General features: G+C 44.3%; 1 protein-coding gene across 7 annotated transcripts in view; it reads left to right on the top strand.

Annotated features, from left to right (window-relative positions):
* Positions 1-18,648, top strand: part of MYRIP (myosin VIIA and Rab interacting protein) — a 158,273-nt gene that overhangs the window by 102,703 nt on the left and 36,922 nt on the right. For all 7 annotated transcript variants that reach the window (XM_081164452.1, XM_081164457.1, XM_081164451.1 and 4 more), the window contains exons 4-8: positions 3,255-3,391; positions 7,180-7,263; positions 8,051-8,148; positions 9,280-9,360; positions 12,312-12,464. In XM_081164452.1, coding sequence (XP_081020578.1) covers positions 3,255-3,391; positions 7,180-7,263; positions 8,051-8,148; positions 9,280-9,360; positions 12,312-12,464 — 553 coding nt within the window. The remainder of the gene's footprint in view (positions 1-3,254; positions 3,392-7,179; positions 7,264-8,050; positions 8,149-9,279; positions 9,361-12,311; positions 12,465-18,648) is intronic.

Below are 18,648 nucleotides of genomic sequence, written 5' to 3' on the forward strand. Positions count from 1 at the left end.
AACCTGAATATTCTCAGAATAATAAACTGGTCTTTAAAATGATGAGCTGGGGGAATTAAACTTGTTTTATATTTTGCTATATTTACAAATAAGCTTCTGATATAGGAGCATTCAAGGTTGATTCCACTCACTGCTGTTCTCCAGGTTTCCTCTGCAGGCTTGAGAGCTTAAAGGTTTTAAAAAAGAAACCTGGAATTTTTCAGAGTTTCTAAAGGGTTAGCCCTTGAGTGCTTGCTGCATGCATTCCAAGTGTTTAGCAAGCTTACCTGGTCCAGTCCTTGTTTTCACTTCTATGATAAATCACTGCCCTCATTTTCTCCCCAGTTTTTGCTTTCTGAGGATGCTTCATTAAAATAGTGTTAGTAAGCCATTTCCCATTCCCAGAGAGATGACGTTGCGGGCTGGGAGCAAGCCTTCCCCACGTGCGCAGAGTGGGATCGCCCCTGCAAACATTGGATGGTCCTTGGCCACGTCATCCTTAGGCCGTCCAATTCGGATGGTCTGGCGGCGTGGCACGGGCTATTTAAACTGCCCACGGCCGAGGACTCGCCCCTGTTTTTCTCCCTACTCGGCTAGTTCTCCTGCCCTCCCTCCCTTAGGTTAGGCTCTTTTATTTCTTGACCTTGCTATGAACCTCGGTTGGTCGCCTTGGTTGTCCAAGGGGCCTGGTAGGAATTTTTCCACTTGGCAAATTGGCACCGGCCATTTGGTTTTTTCTCCTACCTCATAGCAAATCACTAACCTAAAAATACTATTTCGTGTGTCTTTATTCCACTTCCTGGGAGGGTTTGGGACCTTGCCACGCAATGAGCTGCTAGCATTGTCACTCTGCAGAGTTCCACTCCTTTCTCAGAATCTCTAGATATTACATTATTGATTGGGTGGATGGATGGATGCATTAAACCTCTAACACACATGCATACGTATTTGTACACTGAGGAATCACACGCTGGAGATGCTGAGATCTGTTTTCGACTGCTGATATAGCCTGGTGTAGGACAAGTATGTGATGGTAGATTTTTTTTAAAAAAAATGCACTACTGTGTTAGGATTTTTCAGTGAGTGGAAAATAGTGGAAGATATGAAAGGGCAAATGAATATAGCAGATGGAACAGAGCACTGAGCAATGTCTGATGCAGAGGGATGGTGCCTGAGCAGTGGTTTTTGAGGGGTGGGAAAGGTGCTATAAGCATATCATCTATTTTAATCTGTGAAATGTTAGAAGCTTGCAAGGAATGTTGCCAGTATCTTCAGATTCTCATGAATATCTTTCTCTGTGAAGGCTGGTCCACTAGGGCAGTTGGGGCACAGTGCTTCCAAGGAGAATGTCAAGCAACTATCACACACAAACAAACACACACCACAAATCTCAAAGACACACATTCTTTCCTGTCCCGCACACATATTTTACACTTCTTGCCTGGAATTGCCATCACTCACTTTTTAAGGAGAATCCAGACAATGTTCTTGCCAACACATGTTGCACTCCAGTCTGCCTGTGCCATCCTATGGTCTTTTCCGGAGAAGATTTGGGGCCATTATTAAAATGCAACTGTGGCATCCATTGTGGTGCTGGCAAAGCGTTAAGAAGTCTTTTCAAGGTTTTCATACCTTCAATTAGTTGTTTCTTCATTGCAGCTTCTGCCTCTTTTACTGCTCAGTTTCAAGTGCATGGCTGATGAGTAGCTTCATCAGCCTCTAGGGACCCAGCCTCATATAACCAGCGTGCATGAGTCTAATTCAAGCATGAAGGGGTTAATGCCATAAAGTCAGCTGTCTTGCCAGGCTTAGCCTATGTCACTTCCTCTCACCTTGGAGGGAAATGGGCACCAGGTTCGACACCACTTCAATTTTGCACCAGGTCATGGGCACCACTCAAGATTTAAGGCCAGGCTTGCTACCTACTGTTCTCATTTCAGAATGAAGAGCTTCTGTGGAAGCAACTTTCTTTCTTTCTTTCTTTCTTTCTTTCTTTCTTTCTTTCTTTCTTTCTTTCTTCCCTTACTTTTCTTGCCTCTACACTCTACTTTTGTGTGATCTCATCAGTTCATGGTTTGTAGTAACACTTTTACATTGGGTTCGTTCATTGAACCAGTCAGTTTTTCAGTACTTGAATATGGACTGAATCATCACATGACACATAATCCTGATACTCAGTCACAATATTGCTTCTGTGGATTTTTTTTTTAAACCACCTGTTAATAGGATTTGACTTTACATAACACAATCTATGGCCTTGGGATTTCAGGCTGCGAACAATTAATATGGCTGTCCTTGTAGCACGGAAACTAGAAGAAAATAGCTATAGCCATTTTCCCCTTTAAAATGAGAGTGACAGTGTTCTTTAAATGAGCATTTGTATTTCATGGAGAGAATCGGCATATACTGCAGTATAGGTAAGTGAAAGAAAATGATTCTATATATAGATCTGGAGGTAGAGTTTATTCAGTTTTCTACATACATTGAAAGGCTGCATTTGCAGAACACGGTTACTTGTGGTTTCCAAAATGCAGGTCAACATTAAAGGATTCTGAAACAAGCAGACTGTGTCCTTATTTATCTTTTGAATGGGCCCTTTATTGTAATACCTTCTAACAGGGATCGCTCCTTCCCCTCCAGATTCTTTCTATACAGTAGGAATCAGGAGGGACATTTGTGACTTAACATAACGCTAAGAGGCTGAAAAGCTTTAGAAGATTCATCACAATCTGTTAGGGAATTCATGCAGAAAAGATACACAGATTTAGACTTCATGGTAGAAATTAATATATCGGACAAATGTCAGATTAAAAACTCACCAGAAGCATAGCAAAGTGAATTTCAAAATTGTTTCTGATCACCAGAGGAAGGGAGGAGGGGCAGGGGAAGATGTGATCAACATACCATGAATCCAATTGTTTGGTGGGTTCCATTGTTATGAAAATAATGTTTTCTCAAAACCTCTGCGAAACAGAGAAAAGAAGAATTCAAAGCACCTGAACAATGACTATATAATTATTTGCTTGTGCAAACCTAAAACCATAATGTTATCTGTTGTAAGAGCATCAAAATGTGTTCAGTTTGCAGATTAGACAAATTACAACAAACAGCATGATAGAGAGCTGGGCTAAAACCAGGGGTGGTGATTAGAGTTTATATATTTTCCTTATTTTTACCCCAGCCCAGCCTTCCTAAAACTACTGAGAAATTGTTTTAAAAGAAACCCCAGCTTGGTTCTAAATTTTCTGAAATCTGTCTTTCTTCCTTTCTTCCAGACTTTTACGAGCTCAGTCGCTGGAATGGTACTACAATAATGTGAAAAGCCGCTTCAAGCGTTTTGGAAGTGCTAAAGTCCTGAAGAATTTATACAGAAAACATCGGCTGGAGACCGGAGCTTGTTCTGATATACTAGGTATAGAGGCAATGTCTTGTGGCACCTTAAAGGCTAACAGATTTATTGTAGCATAAATGTTCATGGGCACAAGTCCACTTTATCACATCTGTGCATACATGGGTATAGAGGGCAGGAAGGCAAAACATAAATCTGTGAGAATTCTGTGTAAAGCTTATGAATATTTATTTTGCTTTTCTTAACAGCAATAACTGGTGGCATTATCCTCATTTTCTTATGCTAGTTGCTACCTGTAGTGGGATTGTAAACTATTGTCTGCATTCAAGATTAAAGCAAATAGAATAAAAGTTATTGAATAGGTCTGATTTATAAATTTCAAACTGATGTTTCCATTTGAAATTCCTCTGCTGGAGAATGACAACTTTCAGGTCAGCAATAGAGGTATGCCGGGAGACTGAAATGTTCTTCCGCTGCTGCAGTTTCTGATGTCAGATTTGTGTCCGTTTACAGGCAACTCTTAATTTGCGCTTGTTCGATGCATGCAGAACTGTGCGTGCCGTGTTTGACACCGGAAGAGGGTGGGACGAGGCAGGGTGGGACGAGGCTTATGCCCACGATCACCCAGAACATAAATTGGGTGTGGGTGTGTTGCCTGTACTCACATGTGTAGAGACCAGCCTGCTCAGTCTATGCAGAAGAGCTTTGCTTGCAGATGAGAGCATGTATCACATTGGAAGATGGGTGGAAACCTGGTATTACTTGACATCCCTGTAATAGTGTTGCCTGAGTGTATACAGGGACAGAAAGATGCATCTAGGCTTGTTGCAGGATCTAGCCCAGGGGTTGGCAACGTTTTTTGAGGCTGGGCCGGTCCACTCCCTGGCAGACCTCTCAGTGGGCTGGAGCATGCGCACCTGGGCATGCGCTGAAGCTATTTCCGGCGCTCTTCTGGGTCGGAAGAGCACCAGAAAAAGTGTGTGTGCTGGAAATAGCATATACGCAGGAAGTCGGTCCCCGCGGTGAGAAAAAAAATGGCGCTGCGGGAAAAAAGAAGCACCGAATCCCCACGCCGATTCACGGATTCAGGAAGTCATGGGCTGGAACCGGCCCATGGGCCTTAGGTTGCCGACCTCTGATCTAGCCTCTGTGTTTATCTCTCTCTTATGTGTCCTGTTGCTGGTCACCAGCTGTTTTAAATTAGTGGGCTATCTCTAGGTTTGCTATCCAAGGCCTGTGGGAGAAAAGTGTTATTATCCAGGAAAATTGAAAATGCATTGGAGTGATTTTAGCTGTGAGCAGTATGGGACATGATATAGTATCCTGTCACCTTTTCTTCTGGATCTGTCTTGTAGTAAGTTATTACTGGCTCTTGATCTGTAATGTCTCATGTATATCAAGGCATGAATCTGTGTCCTAACAAAGCTGGGAGAAATGCAGTTGTATCATGAGACTTGGCAATAAACAATGGGCTTTGTGGTGTGTTCTGGGTGGAAGCTAGAATTGTGCAAATATGTGTCAGTGGTTTCTGGTCTAAGCAATGCTTATATATGTCCATTGTGTAGCTGCACAGTAGTGTCCAGAATATGAATGTGCAGAATGAACTAGTTGGGGTGGAAACTTATAGAAACCTCCTTGCAATTCCTCAAGGATTTACTGCCCATGGGTGCTGATGATGAAGATGTCATCAGTGTGTTTCAGGAAGGGGAGAAGCATTTGACAGCAGAGTTAAGGAAGAAGTGTGCATAATGTGAAGCCATGCAGGTAGTACCCATGGCTGTGCCATTGCCCATAATTAGCACGTACAGAAAAATTGCTATCAATTCTTAAGGGTGCCTCTATTTTAGCTTTGTTCTAATCCAATTAAAATCCTTACATCTAATTTTTAACCGACAATTATTATTATTTTTTGCTTTTTGCAAGTGCCATTCTTTATATGTTAGGTCATCTTAGCAAACTTCTGCTGGAACATTTTCCTCCTTTTGTATTAATTCCCATCTGGGAATGTCTTTACGGAGATGGAAAACATTATGTTGGTTAAAAAAAACAAAAAAGCATGGAAAGATCTCTGAGCCAAAGGTGGCAGAAATCTTGCAGTAAGAGGCTACTCATCATCTGTGCTTTCATATTATAGACTGCCAACATAATGCAGCCCAGAGGTACCCTTGCTTCCAAGCAATTCCAAGCAGCAGAGAACAGATAGAAATCCATCATATTTATTAGTACAATTACAACAAAAACAAGGACCTCAGTCTATTGTTTGTCTTTATATGAGCTTCCTCTGTAACCCAGGGGAAACCAATGGGGAGCCCTACAGAGGTTGTTGCAGTACAACTCCTATGATCCTTGATGGTCTGATCCCTGATCCAAAACATATAGAGGGGTACCATGTTGGCTACCCCTGATGTAACCCAATTGGCTGCAGGGGAATCTTACAGGGTCCCAGAGTTTATAATCGCCAACATTCATGCCTGAAGTCTGGGCTGTTGGCAAGGAGAACACTAGCATGTCCAGAACCCCCCTTTGCTGTTTCCAAAGCACATTCCAGAATAAGCCTGAGCTGTCATTGCTGAGGAAGTTCTGGCCTCTGACCACACTGAACTGCCAAGTATCCTTTGTGTCTGGATAGAGCCCCTTCCAGGAAAGTGATGAACAGAAAAGGGGGACTCAAAGAGAAATAAAACATGAAAGTTTGAAATGATTTGGGGTGGTGGATGAGTATTCCTCTTTGGTCAGAGTAATTCAGGAACATCTAAATTGTACCAGCCTTCCTGTGTCATGCCCAGTCTCCCCCTACCACCACCCCATCACCTCCCCAAAACTTCCTTTCAGTATCCTGATCACAAATCACTCTGAAAAATCCATGTGGATTTCAATCTCTGTGCCGCAGTACCTGCGCTGTATTCCTCCATGGAACTTGTATATTAATAAACTACGGTTATTTCTCTCTCTTGAGTCTGCTGGCTGCCTAACCACTCCTGACTCAAGCCACTGCCTGCAACAGCAGTTTAGGTAGGGAGCTGCAGTTTGGGAAGAAGGGCTTGCAGGGGAAGAGCTACCTTCTCGTCCCAGGAACCAAGCCAATGCTGAGAGAGAAGGAGGAAGGAAATGACAAATGAGCCAAGAGCTGAGCAAGGCTGCCTCTTAGCTGCTTAGCATACTTTCCTCCTCTCCCATCAGGCATGATGGAAACGTTGCTACTAATTCTATTATAATGTCCATGGCAGAAAACTGGCTTATTAACCATACTGATAAAACATCACTTTACCCCTCAGGGTTTGTGAGAGCTTATATCGGCTTCAGAGAAACAAGTCCTCTCTTTTTCCATCACTGGCAACTAATGTTTGTCTCTTTCCACTGTGACTGTGAGATAGTCCTCTTGTTCCATTTGATACAGAAGCAGGATTAATTTTCCTTTTCTTATATGAAATGATGCCCTTTGGAATCCGTGATCTATTTCAAGCCCAAAATGTCACATTCAAAGCAAGTCCTCTGCACTGGCATTCTGCTTGCAATCTCTGCTTATTGTTAACTTCATAGTTCTCTCTCTTACTCCAGCAGCCATTGTCTGAATCCAGGGATTAGCCAGGTGTGATAAATTTTTCTCCTCTGGAAAGAAATACTTTTGAAAAACGAAGCACAATAACTTCTTTTTAAAAAGGATTTATTTTTCAGCCGCATGTCTTTTGTGTTAAGGATATTCCCCCCCCCCCGTTTGCTTGTTTTTGTAATGGTGGTGCATTTAGAAATAACGGCCACATTCTAGAGGGAACCCTTTTCTTCTGAAGTTATATATGGCATTAGTGAATGGCAGTGACAGTGACGATGACAATGATGTTCTTTTTGAGTAGAAGCAGGAAGCTTCTGTGAGGGAACGATAGAAAATGAAGGAAGCATTTGTGGCAGTGACTCTACTTTCTACAGACAGACAGAAGGTAATTACGTTCAAAAGTGCATGTGTTTTACTATAACTAAATTGTTGCAAATTGAGTTACTGGATGAAATGACCTGGACCATAGATGGATCTCCTCCATATGATAATAGTGCTGAAAGATGAAAAAACTCCACACATCCTGTCTATTTTGCATTCATCCTGATATGCTTTCAGAGTATTTATACATCTTCACGCCAATCATTTGTTCATCCCCCACTTTTCACCCCACTCATTTCCCCGTCACTTTCCTAACTTTGTGTATCTTTAAGTATACTTGTTGCTCTAGGGCAGGTGTGGGGAACCTCTGGCCCTCCAGCTGTTGCTGATCTGCAGCTCGCATCAGTCCCAGCAAACATCACCAATGGCCAGGGATGATGGGAGTTATAGCTCAACAACAGTGTCCTACTGGCATATTTGTGGTATTCTATCCTCATATCTGACTATCATGGCTGTAACAGGGGTTTTCCATATCCGATAACCCTGCAGCTGGAGTAGCTCAGATGTGGGATTGCTCTTGTATCATATGTAAAGTATTTATTTGCCTTCCTTTGTAGTCAATTGGAGTTATTTGCCCCGCAAGCAAATTCTGCTTCCTACCTGAAACACAGTGCAGTCTTATCTGCACAGACTGATAATTTTTGGAAGGGAAATGGTGAATGGATGCATTTTTCCTAGAAAGAGAGGGGTTTTGGAAAACAGGCATTTCTCGCCGCCGCCGCCCCCCTCCACTTCACTGCTCTCCTCCGTTCCATAAATGCTAAACATGCTTTAATGCATTCTTTGCTTAGGACACAGCATGATGGACACCCTTGCTGTGGCCTTGCGTGTTGCAGAAGAAGCAATAGAAGAAGCTATTTCTAAGGCAGAGATGTACGGAGACAGCTTGGTAAGAATATTGTAATTACATTCATTATTTTGATAATGATATTTCCACCCTCTTCCCCCCCCCCAAAAAAAAGATAGCTCCTGCTTAATTAGCAGGAGCGGTGTAGTCAGAGAAGACTCTGATCTTCACCATCATAGGATATTTTATTGTATTATTCAAAAGCTCTGCAGTGTAGTTATATCCTCATTATCGCACCAAGAAGGGGACACAAGTAGCATTGTGGTCTAAACCACTGAGCCTCTGGGACTTGCCAATTTGAAGGTTGGTGGTTCGAATCCCTGCAATGGGGTGAGCTGTTGCTGTGTCCCAGCTTCTGCCAATGTAGCAGTTTGAAAGCACACCAGTGCAAGTAGATAAATAGGTACCGCTGTGGTGGGAAGGTAAATGGCATACCTGTGCACTCTGGCACTCGTCGTGGTCCTCTATGTGCCAGAAGCAGTTTAGTCATGCTGTTCACATGATCTGGAAAGCTGTCTGTGGACAAACGCCGGCTCCCTCGACCTGAAAACCAAGATGAGCGACACACCCCATAGTCGCCTTTGACTGGACTTATCCGTCCAGGGGTCCTTTACCTTTTATTGCACCAAGAATGATGACAATAACTTACTTTTAAGTCTATCCCCCAACCCACTCCCAAGCAACAGATTACCATCTACTGACAACTCCTCCAGCCAACACACCTCTTCAAATGCCACCATAGGCACTTGGCTTGGCAAGCCTTAGGCTTGCCTGAGTTTAGGAGATGGCAAAGGTGCTGGAGACTTTCCGTTGGCAACATTTCCTATTGCTTGTTTGGAGGGTTTGTGACTGGTTTGCCAAGTGAAAGCATCATCTTCAATCAAACCAAAGGCTGTTCTAGTCTGTCGTCATCTTTCCTGCGGCATTAAGCCAGATACATTTGGGAAGTCCAGAGTATGAAAGCAGTCGGTCCACTCCCTGTAACCTTTCCAGAGGCTATTAAAATTAGTCCTCCTAAGTTCTAACCACACAGAAATTAATGAAAGGAGCAAAGTAGAAGTGCCATGGTGTTTCTGAGCTTTGTCAACAGCTGCCAGTTTTTTCTTCATGGGCATTCTGTGCATTTTTAGAGTTGCTTTATGCAGTACATACCCGTGCATGCCTTTTGTGCAGGACAAACAGAACGAAGCTTGTTACTTACGGGACCATAAGGAGGAGCTGATAGAAGAGCTTGCTACCACCATTGTCCAGAAGGTATGACTCAAGACTTCACTACTAGGTGATTTGACTACTAGGAATGATAACGTATAGAAACTTTTGAACAGTTATCAGTATGTTTGTAGAATTTTCTAGCTGTCATGCCAGCATTTATTTTTTTAAAATGTAATCCTAGGCATGGAAGATGTAAGTTTTCACCAGGGCAACAATGCATGGGGAAGTGAGTTTTGACCCTTGCCTCTCCAGCCATGATCCCAACAAAAAAGCACCCCACCTGTCTAAAGTTAGCTTAGGGGGGCTCCCATTGGCCCTAACTCTAGCTTTGTGGCAACTTTCATTAGGATCACAGCTTCAGAAAGAATGGTTAAGCTACACTCCCCACACCCTGGTGTCCCAGTGAAAATTGCCCCCACCCAACAGGTTGAATTGCATGTCTAAAAACCCCTAACATGGCTCCTAGCCATGCAATTAACGTAACTCATCATTTGATCCACACTGGCAGAATACTTGGGACAAGTCTGACTGAACACAGGCTGGAGCCTACTTGAAGACATACTGTGTGTCAGTGCGGGCAGCAAGAACAAAAAACCCAACATTTTTCTCTGCCTCCATTGCATCAACAAGCAGCCATCCAGCAGAGCTGTTTTGAGTGGTCAGGGATCTTTTATACTCTGGAGGAGAAGTTTGACTACTCAACAGCCCTCTTTGAACAATTTGCTCAGCACTTTGCTGACAAAATCACTCGGATCCGTTCTGACTTGGATGCAATACTTGACACTGGTCAAGTGGATGTAACTTTGGCCCCTGCTTGTCCAATGATAATGGATGCCCCCCCTAATTTGCACAGCCCAAGGGTGTGGACCAGATCCCTGGAAATATGAGAGCTACCAAAGGCATGCTAGATCTTTGTCCTTCCTAGTTCATTAAAAAGGCCAGTGGAGGACTGGCTGAGTGGGTTAAGGGGTGGTCTATGCCTCCTTACAGCAAGGCAAGATTCCAGCAAGCCATGTGGTGGTTCTAGGGGTTGCTTCCGCTGTCGTAAGCCTGACTACTTAAAACTGCAGTAGTCAGAATACCATATTTTTCGCCCTATAGGGCGCACTGGTCCATAGGATGCACCTCATTTTTTGGGGGGGATGAATAAAAAAAATTATTTCCCCCCCCCAGCCGCGGGGCTGGGGCGGGGGAACCCCGACCCCAGCCCCCAAGAACAGGCTGCTATCCGCAAGCCTTGCGCGCCCGAGGGGAGTTCCCCCAGGCGTGCAAGGCTTGCGGACACCTGCGCGAAGCACGGGGCATCCTCCGGAGGGCGCCCTGTGCTCCGGGCTGCAGGCTGCCGCCCGCAAGCCTTGCGAGCCCGCGGGAACTCCCGCCGGGCGCGCAAGGCTTGCGGATAGCTTCCTGAAGCCTGGAGAGCGAGAGGGGTCGGTGCGCACCGACGCCTCTCGCTCTCCAGGCTTCAGCGAAAGCCTGCATTCGCCCCATAGGACGCACACACATTTCCCCTTCATTTTTGGAGGGGAAAAAGTGCGTCCTATAGGGCGAAAAATACGGTAAATAGAATTCTGTTGCAACTCCATAGCTCGCTCTCCTCTAATGGAAATCCCCTTTACATAGTAAACTACAGTGTAAAGAGTACCTTTTGCTCAGAATTTTATACCACTCAGAAGGAGGGGGTATGTTGTGCTGTTTGTTGGGCAAACGAGGGTTTCCCCCACCTCACCCCATTATTCTGCCCAATGGTATGGTGGTGGTGCTTGTGGGTTGTTGTTTTTTTGCACGAGTTGGTATATCTATTTGATTACTTTCACCCCTGTGTTTTGATAGTAAAAAAACTATTTCCCTCTCTTGTCGTTTACACTGGGGACAACCAGTTTATTTTCATACTGCAGGATCCCTCCGTTCACTAGAACGTATTATTAGTTCAGAGTGTATTTTGCTGTGTTTCCCTAACCTCTTCATGGGCTGTTTGGTTCTATATATGAAATCAGTGCTGCATTGCAGCAAGGGCTTATAGCTGTGTAGATCAACATGCACTTGGATTTAGTAAGGCAGTATAAATGAAACCCAGTGAGAAATGTATCACTCAGCAGAGGGATATGCCTCTTCGTTGCATGTGAACACAAGTCTTCTCTTAACAAGAGAAAGCATGGGGAAAATACCAGTTTCTTAAACTGCTTCTTCATTCTCTTTCCCCAGGTAAAATGTAATATGCCATAGAGCACCATGATCTCTATTAAACTGAAGTGCTTAGGTCTGCTAAATTAGGGCCAGAGAAAAGCACTGAACATGCTGTGCTAATAGCCCTCCCTTATTTGTATCATTCACATAACTTCAGTACCTTTAATACTTCTTTAAAATGCCTCTACTAGATCTGTTTTAGCGGCTAAGGGTTTGTCCACACTTCTGCTTGTCTCTCTGCTTTCCCCCAGGGAAAACCCTCTCTTTCCCGCTGAATTGGAGCAAACGTCAATTGGGTTTCCCATGGATTGATGTTTGCTCCAATTCAGCAGTAAAGAGCAGGTTTTCCTGGGGAAAGCGGTTGGGCAAACGGAACCCAGACTTTCTAGGCATTAGACAAGTGTGGACAAGCCCTAAGACTGCACAGACATTGCACATAACGAGCACCTAATGTCTTAGCCCACTTCTTAAGTTTTGCTAATTCTCTATATGCACTGTGAGGTTAATTTCTAGAAGGATAAGATTTTTTCAATGCAAATAGAAGTACTCGTATGTGTGTCTGTGTGTACACACACCTTGTTGTTATGATTCACTCTTGGGCTTTTTATAAGTGCAGTGAATTCAGATAACAGAACTGCACACAACCTGCCCAAACATCAACCTTTCGGGAGCTAGAGGAAAAGAAGAAGCCATGTTAAGGCTTCCGTCTCACACCTTGATGACTCAGTCCCAAGTCAGCTTGGTATGGCTCCCGTGGCAATGCTCTGCACTGAACCCTTCTTTGTTTCCTTTTTGGCGTGCTGCAGATCATAAGGAAGCAGAAAACCAAACGTGAGCAGGTGGAAGCTGGTTTTGAATGGCCACAGTCCAGGAGCAGCAGCGGCCTCACATCTGCTACTGTCTCAGATCAGAGCATGCTGACTTTCCCGGGGAGTCGCAGGGGCTCGTACACATTATGGGTGAGCTACCAGATCTGACCCATCACACTTTCCTCAGCTGCTTGAAAATGGATACATAGGAAAAAGGAAGGTACATGGATGCTGGGATGTCAAGTAATATAACTATAGGAAGCTGGCATCAGAACTTAAGAGCTGTTTCGTACAAAGGGTAGCGAACTGGGTCCTGATTTTGCTCATAAACCAAGAGTCAAACCACTGGAAACAACAGAATTGGACAGGAGTACTTAATGGCAAGGAAAGTCGGGCAGCATTGGAAGCCTTTGTGTTTGCAGCTGAGGATATAGATTTTTCCTGGCATCAAGCCTCAATTTGGCTTTGAGAACAGTGAGGCTTAGTGTAAAGCACTTCCACTTTGCGAGCTGATGTGTTGTTGCATTCCCTTTTCTCAGAACTTAAGGTGTCAGTTCAACATTCAATTTAAAATGCTGGCTTTTAAAATTGCTTCTTTGCTGTCTTTCCCCAGGTAAATTTAACAGCCACTTATATATCATGTTATATTTAAGACTGTTCCCACATCCCCTGGGTTCTTTTCTCAGCATAAAGCCTTTATAGCCTGCTAGACTGTTGCAGAAAATCTGACAAACAGCAGTAAAGTGTGATGTGATGCAGGATTGGCAAGGGAAAAGCAAAATAAAAGGAAGTCTTTTGTGGTGTATTTTACGTTGACAAAATAATAATAATAATGACTGAATACTTTCACGGTTCCTCATGTTTATTTATAAATGACAAAATGTATAACCCATGTTTCCTTCTCCAAACTGAGATTGCAGTTGACCCTTTCTTCAGCAGAGCACAAGTTTGTCTTATAAACTGGTTATACCACAGCAATGCCTCAGAACATGGTGTGCTATGTGGACATTTCAGTAACATTATTATCACTGGCAGATAATTTATATAGACTCCGTTGAACATAGCAGGACCAAAGTACAGCTGTTCTGATAACTTCTGCCTCTTTCAGCCATTCATGGCAGGGAGGGGTGAAAAGCAATCTTTCTGCAGAACGGGGAGACTGGTGGAAGAATTTTGGTAAAATGTTCAGAGGGTGGCTCAGAGGGCACTGAAGGGCTTATCTTAAGAATAAATGTTAGGGGTGCGGATGTTCTTTCTTTTCACTTTTTATAAAACTAGCATAGGGACATGAAAAGTGCTCTGCTGGCCCAAAGTCCATCTAGTCCAGTATCTTGTTCTCACAGTGTCTAAGCAAGTGCTCGCGGGAAGCCCACAAACAGCATAGGGGTACGACAAAAGTCTCCCCACTTCTGATTTCCAGCAAAAGATCCTAAGCATTTGCTTTTTCTCATGTAAATGGGACTTACTTCCACATAGTTCTACAGAACTTTGTTCCGTGCATGTGAATTTGCACATTCAATGGCGACTGTTTATTCCTTCTGTCTAGAACCCTCTTGTTAAGTAGCCCATGGTATAAATGTTATGTGGGATAGCTCAGTTGGTTGGACATCTGGATCTCAGGGTTGAGGGTTCGAGCCCCATGTTGGGCAAAACGATCCCTGCATTGCAGGGGGTTGGACTAGATGACTGCCATAGTCCCTGCCAGCTGTACAATTCCATAAGGAGAAAAATTAAAAGAGCCAGTGTAATATAGTGGTAAAATGTCAGACTAGGACCTGAGAAATCAGGGTTTAAATCCCTACTCAGTCATGAAGTTCACTGGGTGACCTTGGGCCTGTCAGTGCCTCTCAGCATAACCTACCTTACAGCGCTGTTGTATAGATTAAATTACAGTGGTGCCTTGCAAGACGAAATTAATTCGTTCCGCAATTCTCTTCGTCTTGCGGGTTTTTCGTCTTGCGATGCACGGTTTCCCATAGGAATGCATTGAAAATCAATTAATGCGTTCCTAGGGAAACCACCTTCAGGCCAGGTCCGGGGACAGTCTGTCCCCGGACCTCTTCTGAAGGCTGGGGGGGGGGACAAGGGCTTTTCTTCCCACCCCCAGCATTTTAAAAAACCCTGGGACAGCGGAGGACTTCTCCGCTGTCCGGGGCGATCTTAAAATGCTGGCGGGCGGCATTTTAAAATCGCCCCGGACAGCGGAGGACTTCTCCGCTGTCCGGGGCGATTTAAAAGCCCCTGGGAAGGCAGGCAGGGGGGAGCAAAGACTTTCGCCCCCTGCCCGCCTTCAGAAGGTGTTCCCACCCCCCCCGCCCGGCTTCGCAGCAGCGCTACGAAGCCCGGCAGCTGGGGCAGCTGTTCCCGCGCCCCTCCCCCCTTCGGAACATCGTTCCGAAGTGGGGCGGCTGGGGCAGCTGTTCCCGCCCCACCTCCCCACTTCGGAACAGCGTTCCGAAGTGGGGCGGATGGGGCAGCTGTTCCCGCCCCACCTCCCCCCTTCGGAACATCGTTCCGAAGTGGGGCGGCTGGGGCAGCTGTTCCCGCCCCACCTCCCCCCTTCGGAACATCGTTCCGAAGGGGGGCGGCTGGGGCAGCTGTTCCCGCCCCACCTCCCCACTTCGGAACATCGTTCCGAAGTGGGGCGGCTGGGGCAGATGTTCCCGCCCCCCGCTTCGGAACAGCGTTTTAAAATGCTGGGGGTCGGCAGCGAACGCTCCCGACCCCCAGCATTTTAAAACCTCCCCGGGACAGAGACTTCTCTGCTGTCCCTTGGAGATTTTAAAATGCTGGGGGTCGGCAGCGAACGCTTCGCTCCCGCCCGCCAGCATTTTAAGATCGCCCAGGGCAGGTGGGGGGAAGGCAGGCGGGGGGAGCAAAGACTTTTGCCCCCCGCCGGCCTTCAGAAGAGGTCCTCTTCTGAAGGCCGGCTGTGGGCGAAAGTCTTTGCTCCCGACCGCCAGCATTTCCCTATGGGCTTTCGTCTTGCGATGCAAGCCCATAGGGAAATTCGTCTTGCGAAGCGCCTCCAAAACAGAAAACCCTTTCGTCTTGCGGGTTTTCCGTCTTGCGAGGCATTCGTCTTGCGGGGTACCACTGTAAGAGTGAAAGAATGATGTATACCACCTTGAGCCCATCCCCTTTTCCCTTTTTTGCTCCACTGCTTTCCGCAGGAAAACCTGCTCATTAAACTCTGAATCGGAACAAATGGCAATTTGGATTTCCTGTGGATTGCTGTTTGCTCCGATTCAGCAGTATAGAACAGGTTTTCACAGGGAAAGTGTTGTGTGGGGTGAGGGAAAGTATGCATCTGTGTCTAGGAATGCGGCACAAAAGGAAGTCTGGATGAGCCCTTAAACCAGGCTTTCACAAACTTGGGTCTCCAGCTGTTTTTGGACTACAGTTCCTATCATCCCTGACCACTGGTCCTGCTAACTGGGGATGATGGGAGTTGTAGTCCAAAAACAGCTGGAGACACAAGTTTGAGAAACACTGCCTTAGATGCAACAGCTAATGGAAAGCCAGAAGGTTGTGAAATGGCAGGAACATGGCAGAGAAAAATCAGTGATCTGCAGGGAAAGCCTTGATCTTCATAGGCCAAAAGAAGAAACAAGGCATGTTGTCAGTTTCTCCTACTCAAGCTTCAGTGTGTATTTATTTATTTCCGTGAAACAGCATGTTATCTCCACTCATTGTCAGAGATCTTAAAACTTTTAAGGCTTAATTAAAAATCTGTGATAACTGGAGCCTGCTGTACTGAAGTATTTAGCAAGGTATTTTTAGTTTGGTGCATTTGTGCGGTTGTTCACATAAAAGCATTTTTTATTTTTTAAAAAGGAAGCCTATAGGCTTTTTCTGTCAAAGAAGCAGGGAATATGCTCTGATTAGCTGTGATGGGTGCTGTTCTGAGTGCAACACATCAGGAAGGAGCAAGACTGGAAAGTGAAGGACTTTTAAAAGCACAGCAAGTGAGGAAACAAAAGCAAACCTAGTATTGTTAACAAGGGAAGTGCTGATTTGAAGGATGTGCCGAGCTGGTGTGTGATATCTACCATATTTTTTGCTCTATAAGACTCACTTTTTCCCTCCTAAAAAGTAAGGGGAAATGTGTGTGGGTCTTATGGAGCGAATGCAGGCTGCGCAGCTATCCCAGAAACCAGAACAGCAAGAGGGATTCAGAATTTTTTTTTCTTGTTTTCCTCCTCCAAAAACTAGGTGCGTCTTGGGGTCTGGTGCGTCTTGTAGAGCGAAAAATACGGTAGTTTCACTGGAGCAATAGGTCAAGTTTTGGCCTGCTTATAAAGGTGGTACTCCAGTGAACACCTGGTGACAACTACTTTCTGTGAATATGTATACTGTTATGACTGAGATCAAGTGATCTTAACATTTGTCTTGCCAACTGTGGAACATCCAATTTTTGTGGATTCACCAGTTCAGTCATTATTCCAAATTTTAATTGCCCCATTTACCACTGCAAAATAATTTCAATAACATAGTTCCTCGGTGTTTTGCAAAGCATAACTAATCATCATTAAGAAGCACTTAGCGGTCTTCTGTTGAGAGAGGTTATGTACATAGGTATAAAATGTTGCACGCTATTTGCACTGAGAAGTCGGTCCTCTTCAAAACGCTCTGCCAATTAAAGCGACAAATGTGCTGTTCAGAAATGGAAAACTCTCCAATAAGCCTGCATTTAATTCTGCCCTTGCATCACAATCCACAAATGAGTTCAGCCGAACTACTTGGTTGTAAGCTGATTAATGTCAACAGAGAAGTAGGCTTAAACATCAGCTTAGTTTAATTGCAGGTTGCTCAGATACATTATAGTACATGGGTTTATTGGGGGGAAGGATTTAAAATTAAGCAAATAAGCATTTTCAGATTTGAGTTGTAATACCATATGCCTGAGATAATATTATGCAGAAGAACACCTGTCCACCTGCATTTAAAAGCAGAGGCCAGACCTCAAGCAGAAGCTTGTCCATAATGTATTTGTTCCACACATTTATTTTCAATTGGAAACATACCGTTAGATTTTTTTCATGAATAATTTTTAGCTTAGAAATAAGTACATGCTGAGTTCATTACCAGAACTTTATTAGCATTTGATGTTCAAGCTATATTCATTAGCTGTGACTTCACACATAGGCTCCAGTGCTTCTAACCCTGACATCGCACACTTACTTAGCATGAAAAATTCTGTTGAGTAATAGGTTCATTTACATTAATGGCTATTTTAGTGCCATTGACTATGGAACAGAAACAAATATTCACAGCAAAGCCTGAATTCACAATGTGCATGCTGTGCATTCAGATGTGAATATTTGTAAATAGAAAGTAATATTTCAGTTATATATGCACATTTTAAAAACATGATTAGTTTCAGCCTTGCTTGGTTTCCATGGAATTAGAATTTTAACCGATGAGATTAAAAGTGGATAAAATGCGGCAAATATGTTGCTTTTAAAATGTATGAAAATAAAATGTTTGTGCCACGTCGAGCTCCTTGGAGGAAACCTGTGATATAAATGCAATATTTTAGTACAGCATTCCAGGCTATTAATTTTTTATCTGATCTATTTACACTAATGCTAAACATTGCTTCCACAGAGTTTATAGATATAGAAAAAGTAAAAAAGAAAGAAAAAGTATTCTCTAGAAAGGAGTGCTAAACTGCTGCCTGGGAAATTGTTCTTCAGATCTCTTCTCTTCAGTGGAGTCTTCTTTTATAACATTTTCTGTGTCAGAATAGAATGTATTTTGAAATACTTGAAATCAATGTCATTTGGGCTGCAAAGACATAGATCATGAAGAAATGGAATGTATCGTCAGCCTCATCCATGCAATGTGCATTTCATCATTGCCCCAACTCATGCTTTTATTAACAGGGAGATTAATGTGTCTGGGGGTGGTGCTAGTCTCTCCTAAACCACTGAGCCTCTTGGGCTTGCCAGTTGGAAGGTCGGCGGTTCGAGTCCCCACAACGGAGTGAGCTCCCGTTGCTCTGCCCCAGCTTCTGCCAACCTAGCAGTTTGAAAGCACACCAGTGCAAGTAGATAAATAGGTACCACTGCGGTGGGGAGGTAACTGCTGTTTCTGTGCACTCTGGCACTCGTCATGATCCTCCATGTAGCAGTAGCGGTTTAGTCATGCTGGTCACATGACCTGGAAAGCTGTCTGTGGACAAATGCCGGCTCCCTCGGCCTGAAAACGAGATGAGCGCTGCATAGTCACCTTTGGCTGGACTTAACTGTCCAGGGGTCCTTTACCTTTTTACCTAGTCTATCCTGCTTTCCTCATAGAAAAAGTGATGCTTACATGCTGCTGGATCCAG

The sequence above is a fragment of the Podarcis bocagei genome (assembly GCF_964188305.1).
Source record: "Podarcis bocagei genome assembly, chromosome: 12".
NCBI classification, from domain to species: Eukaryota; Metazoa; Chordata; class Lepidosauria; order Squamata; family Lacertidae; genus Podarcis; species Podarcis bocagei.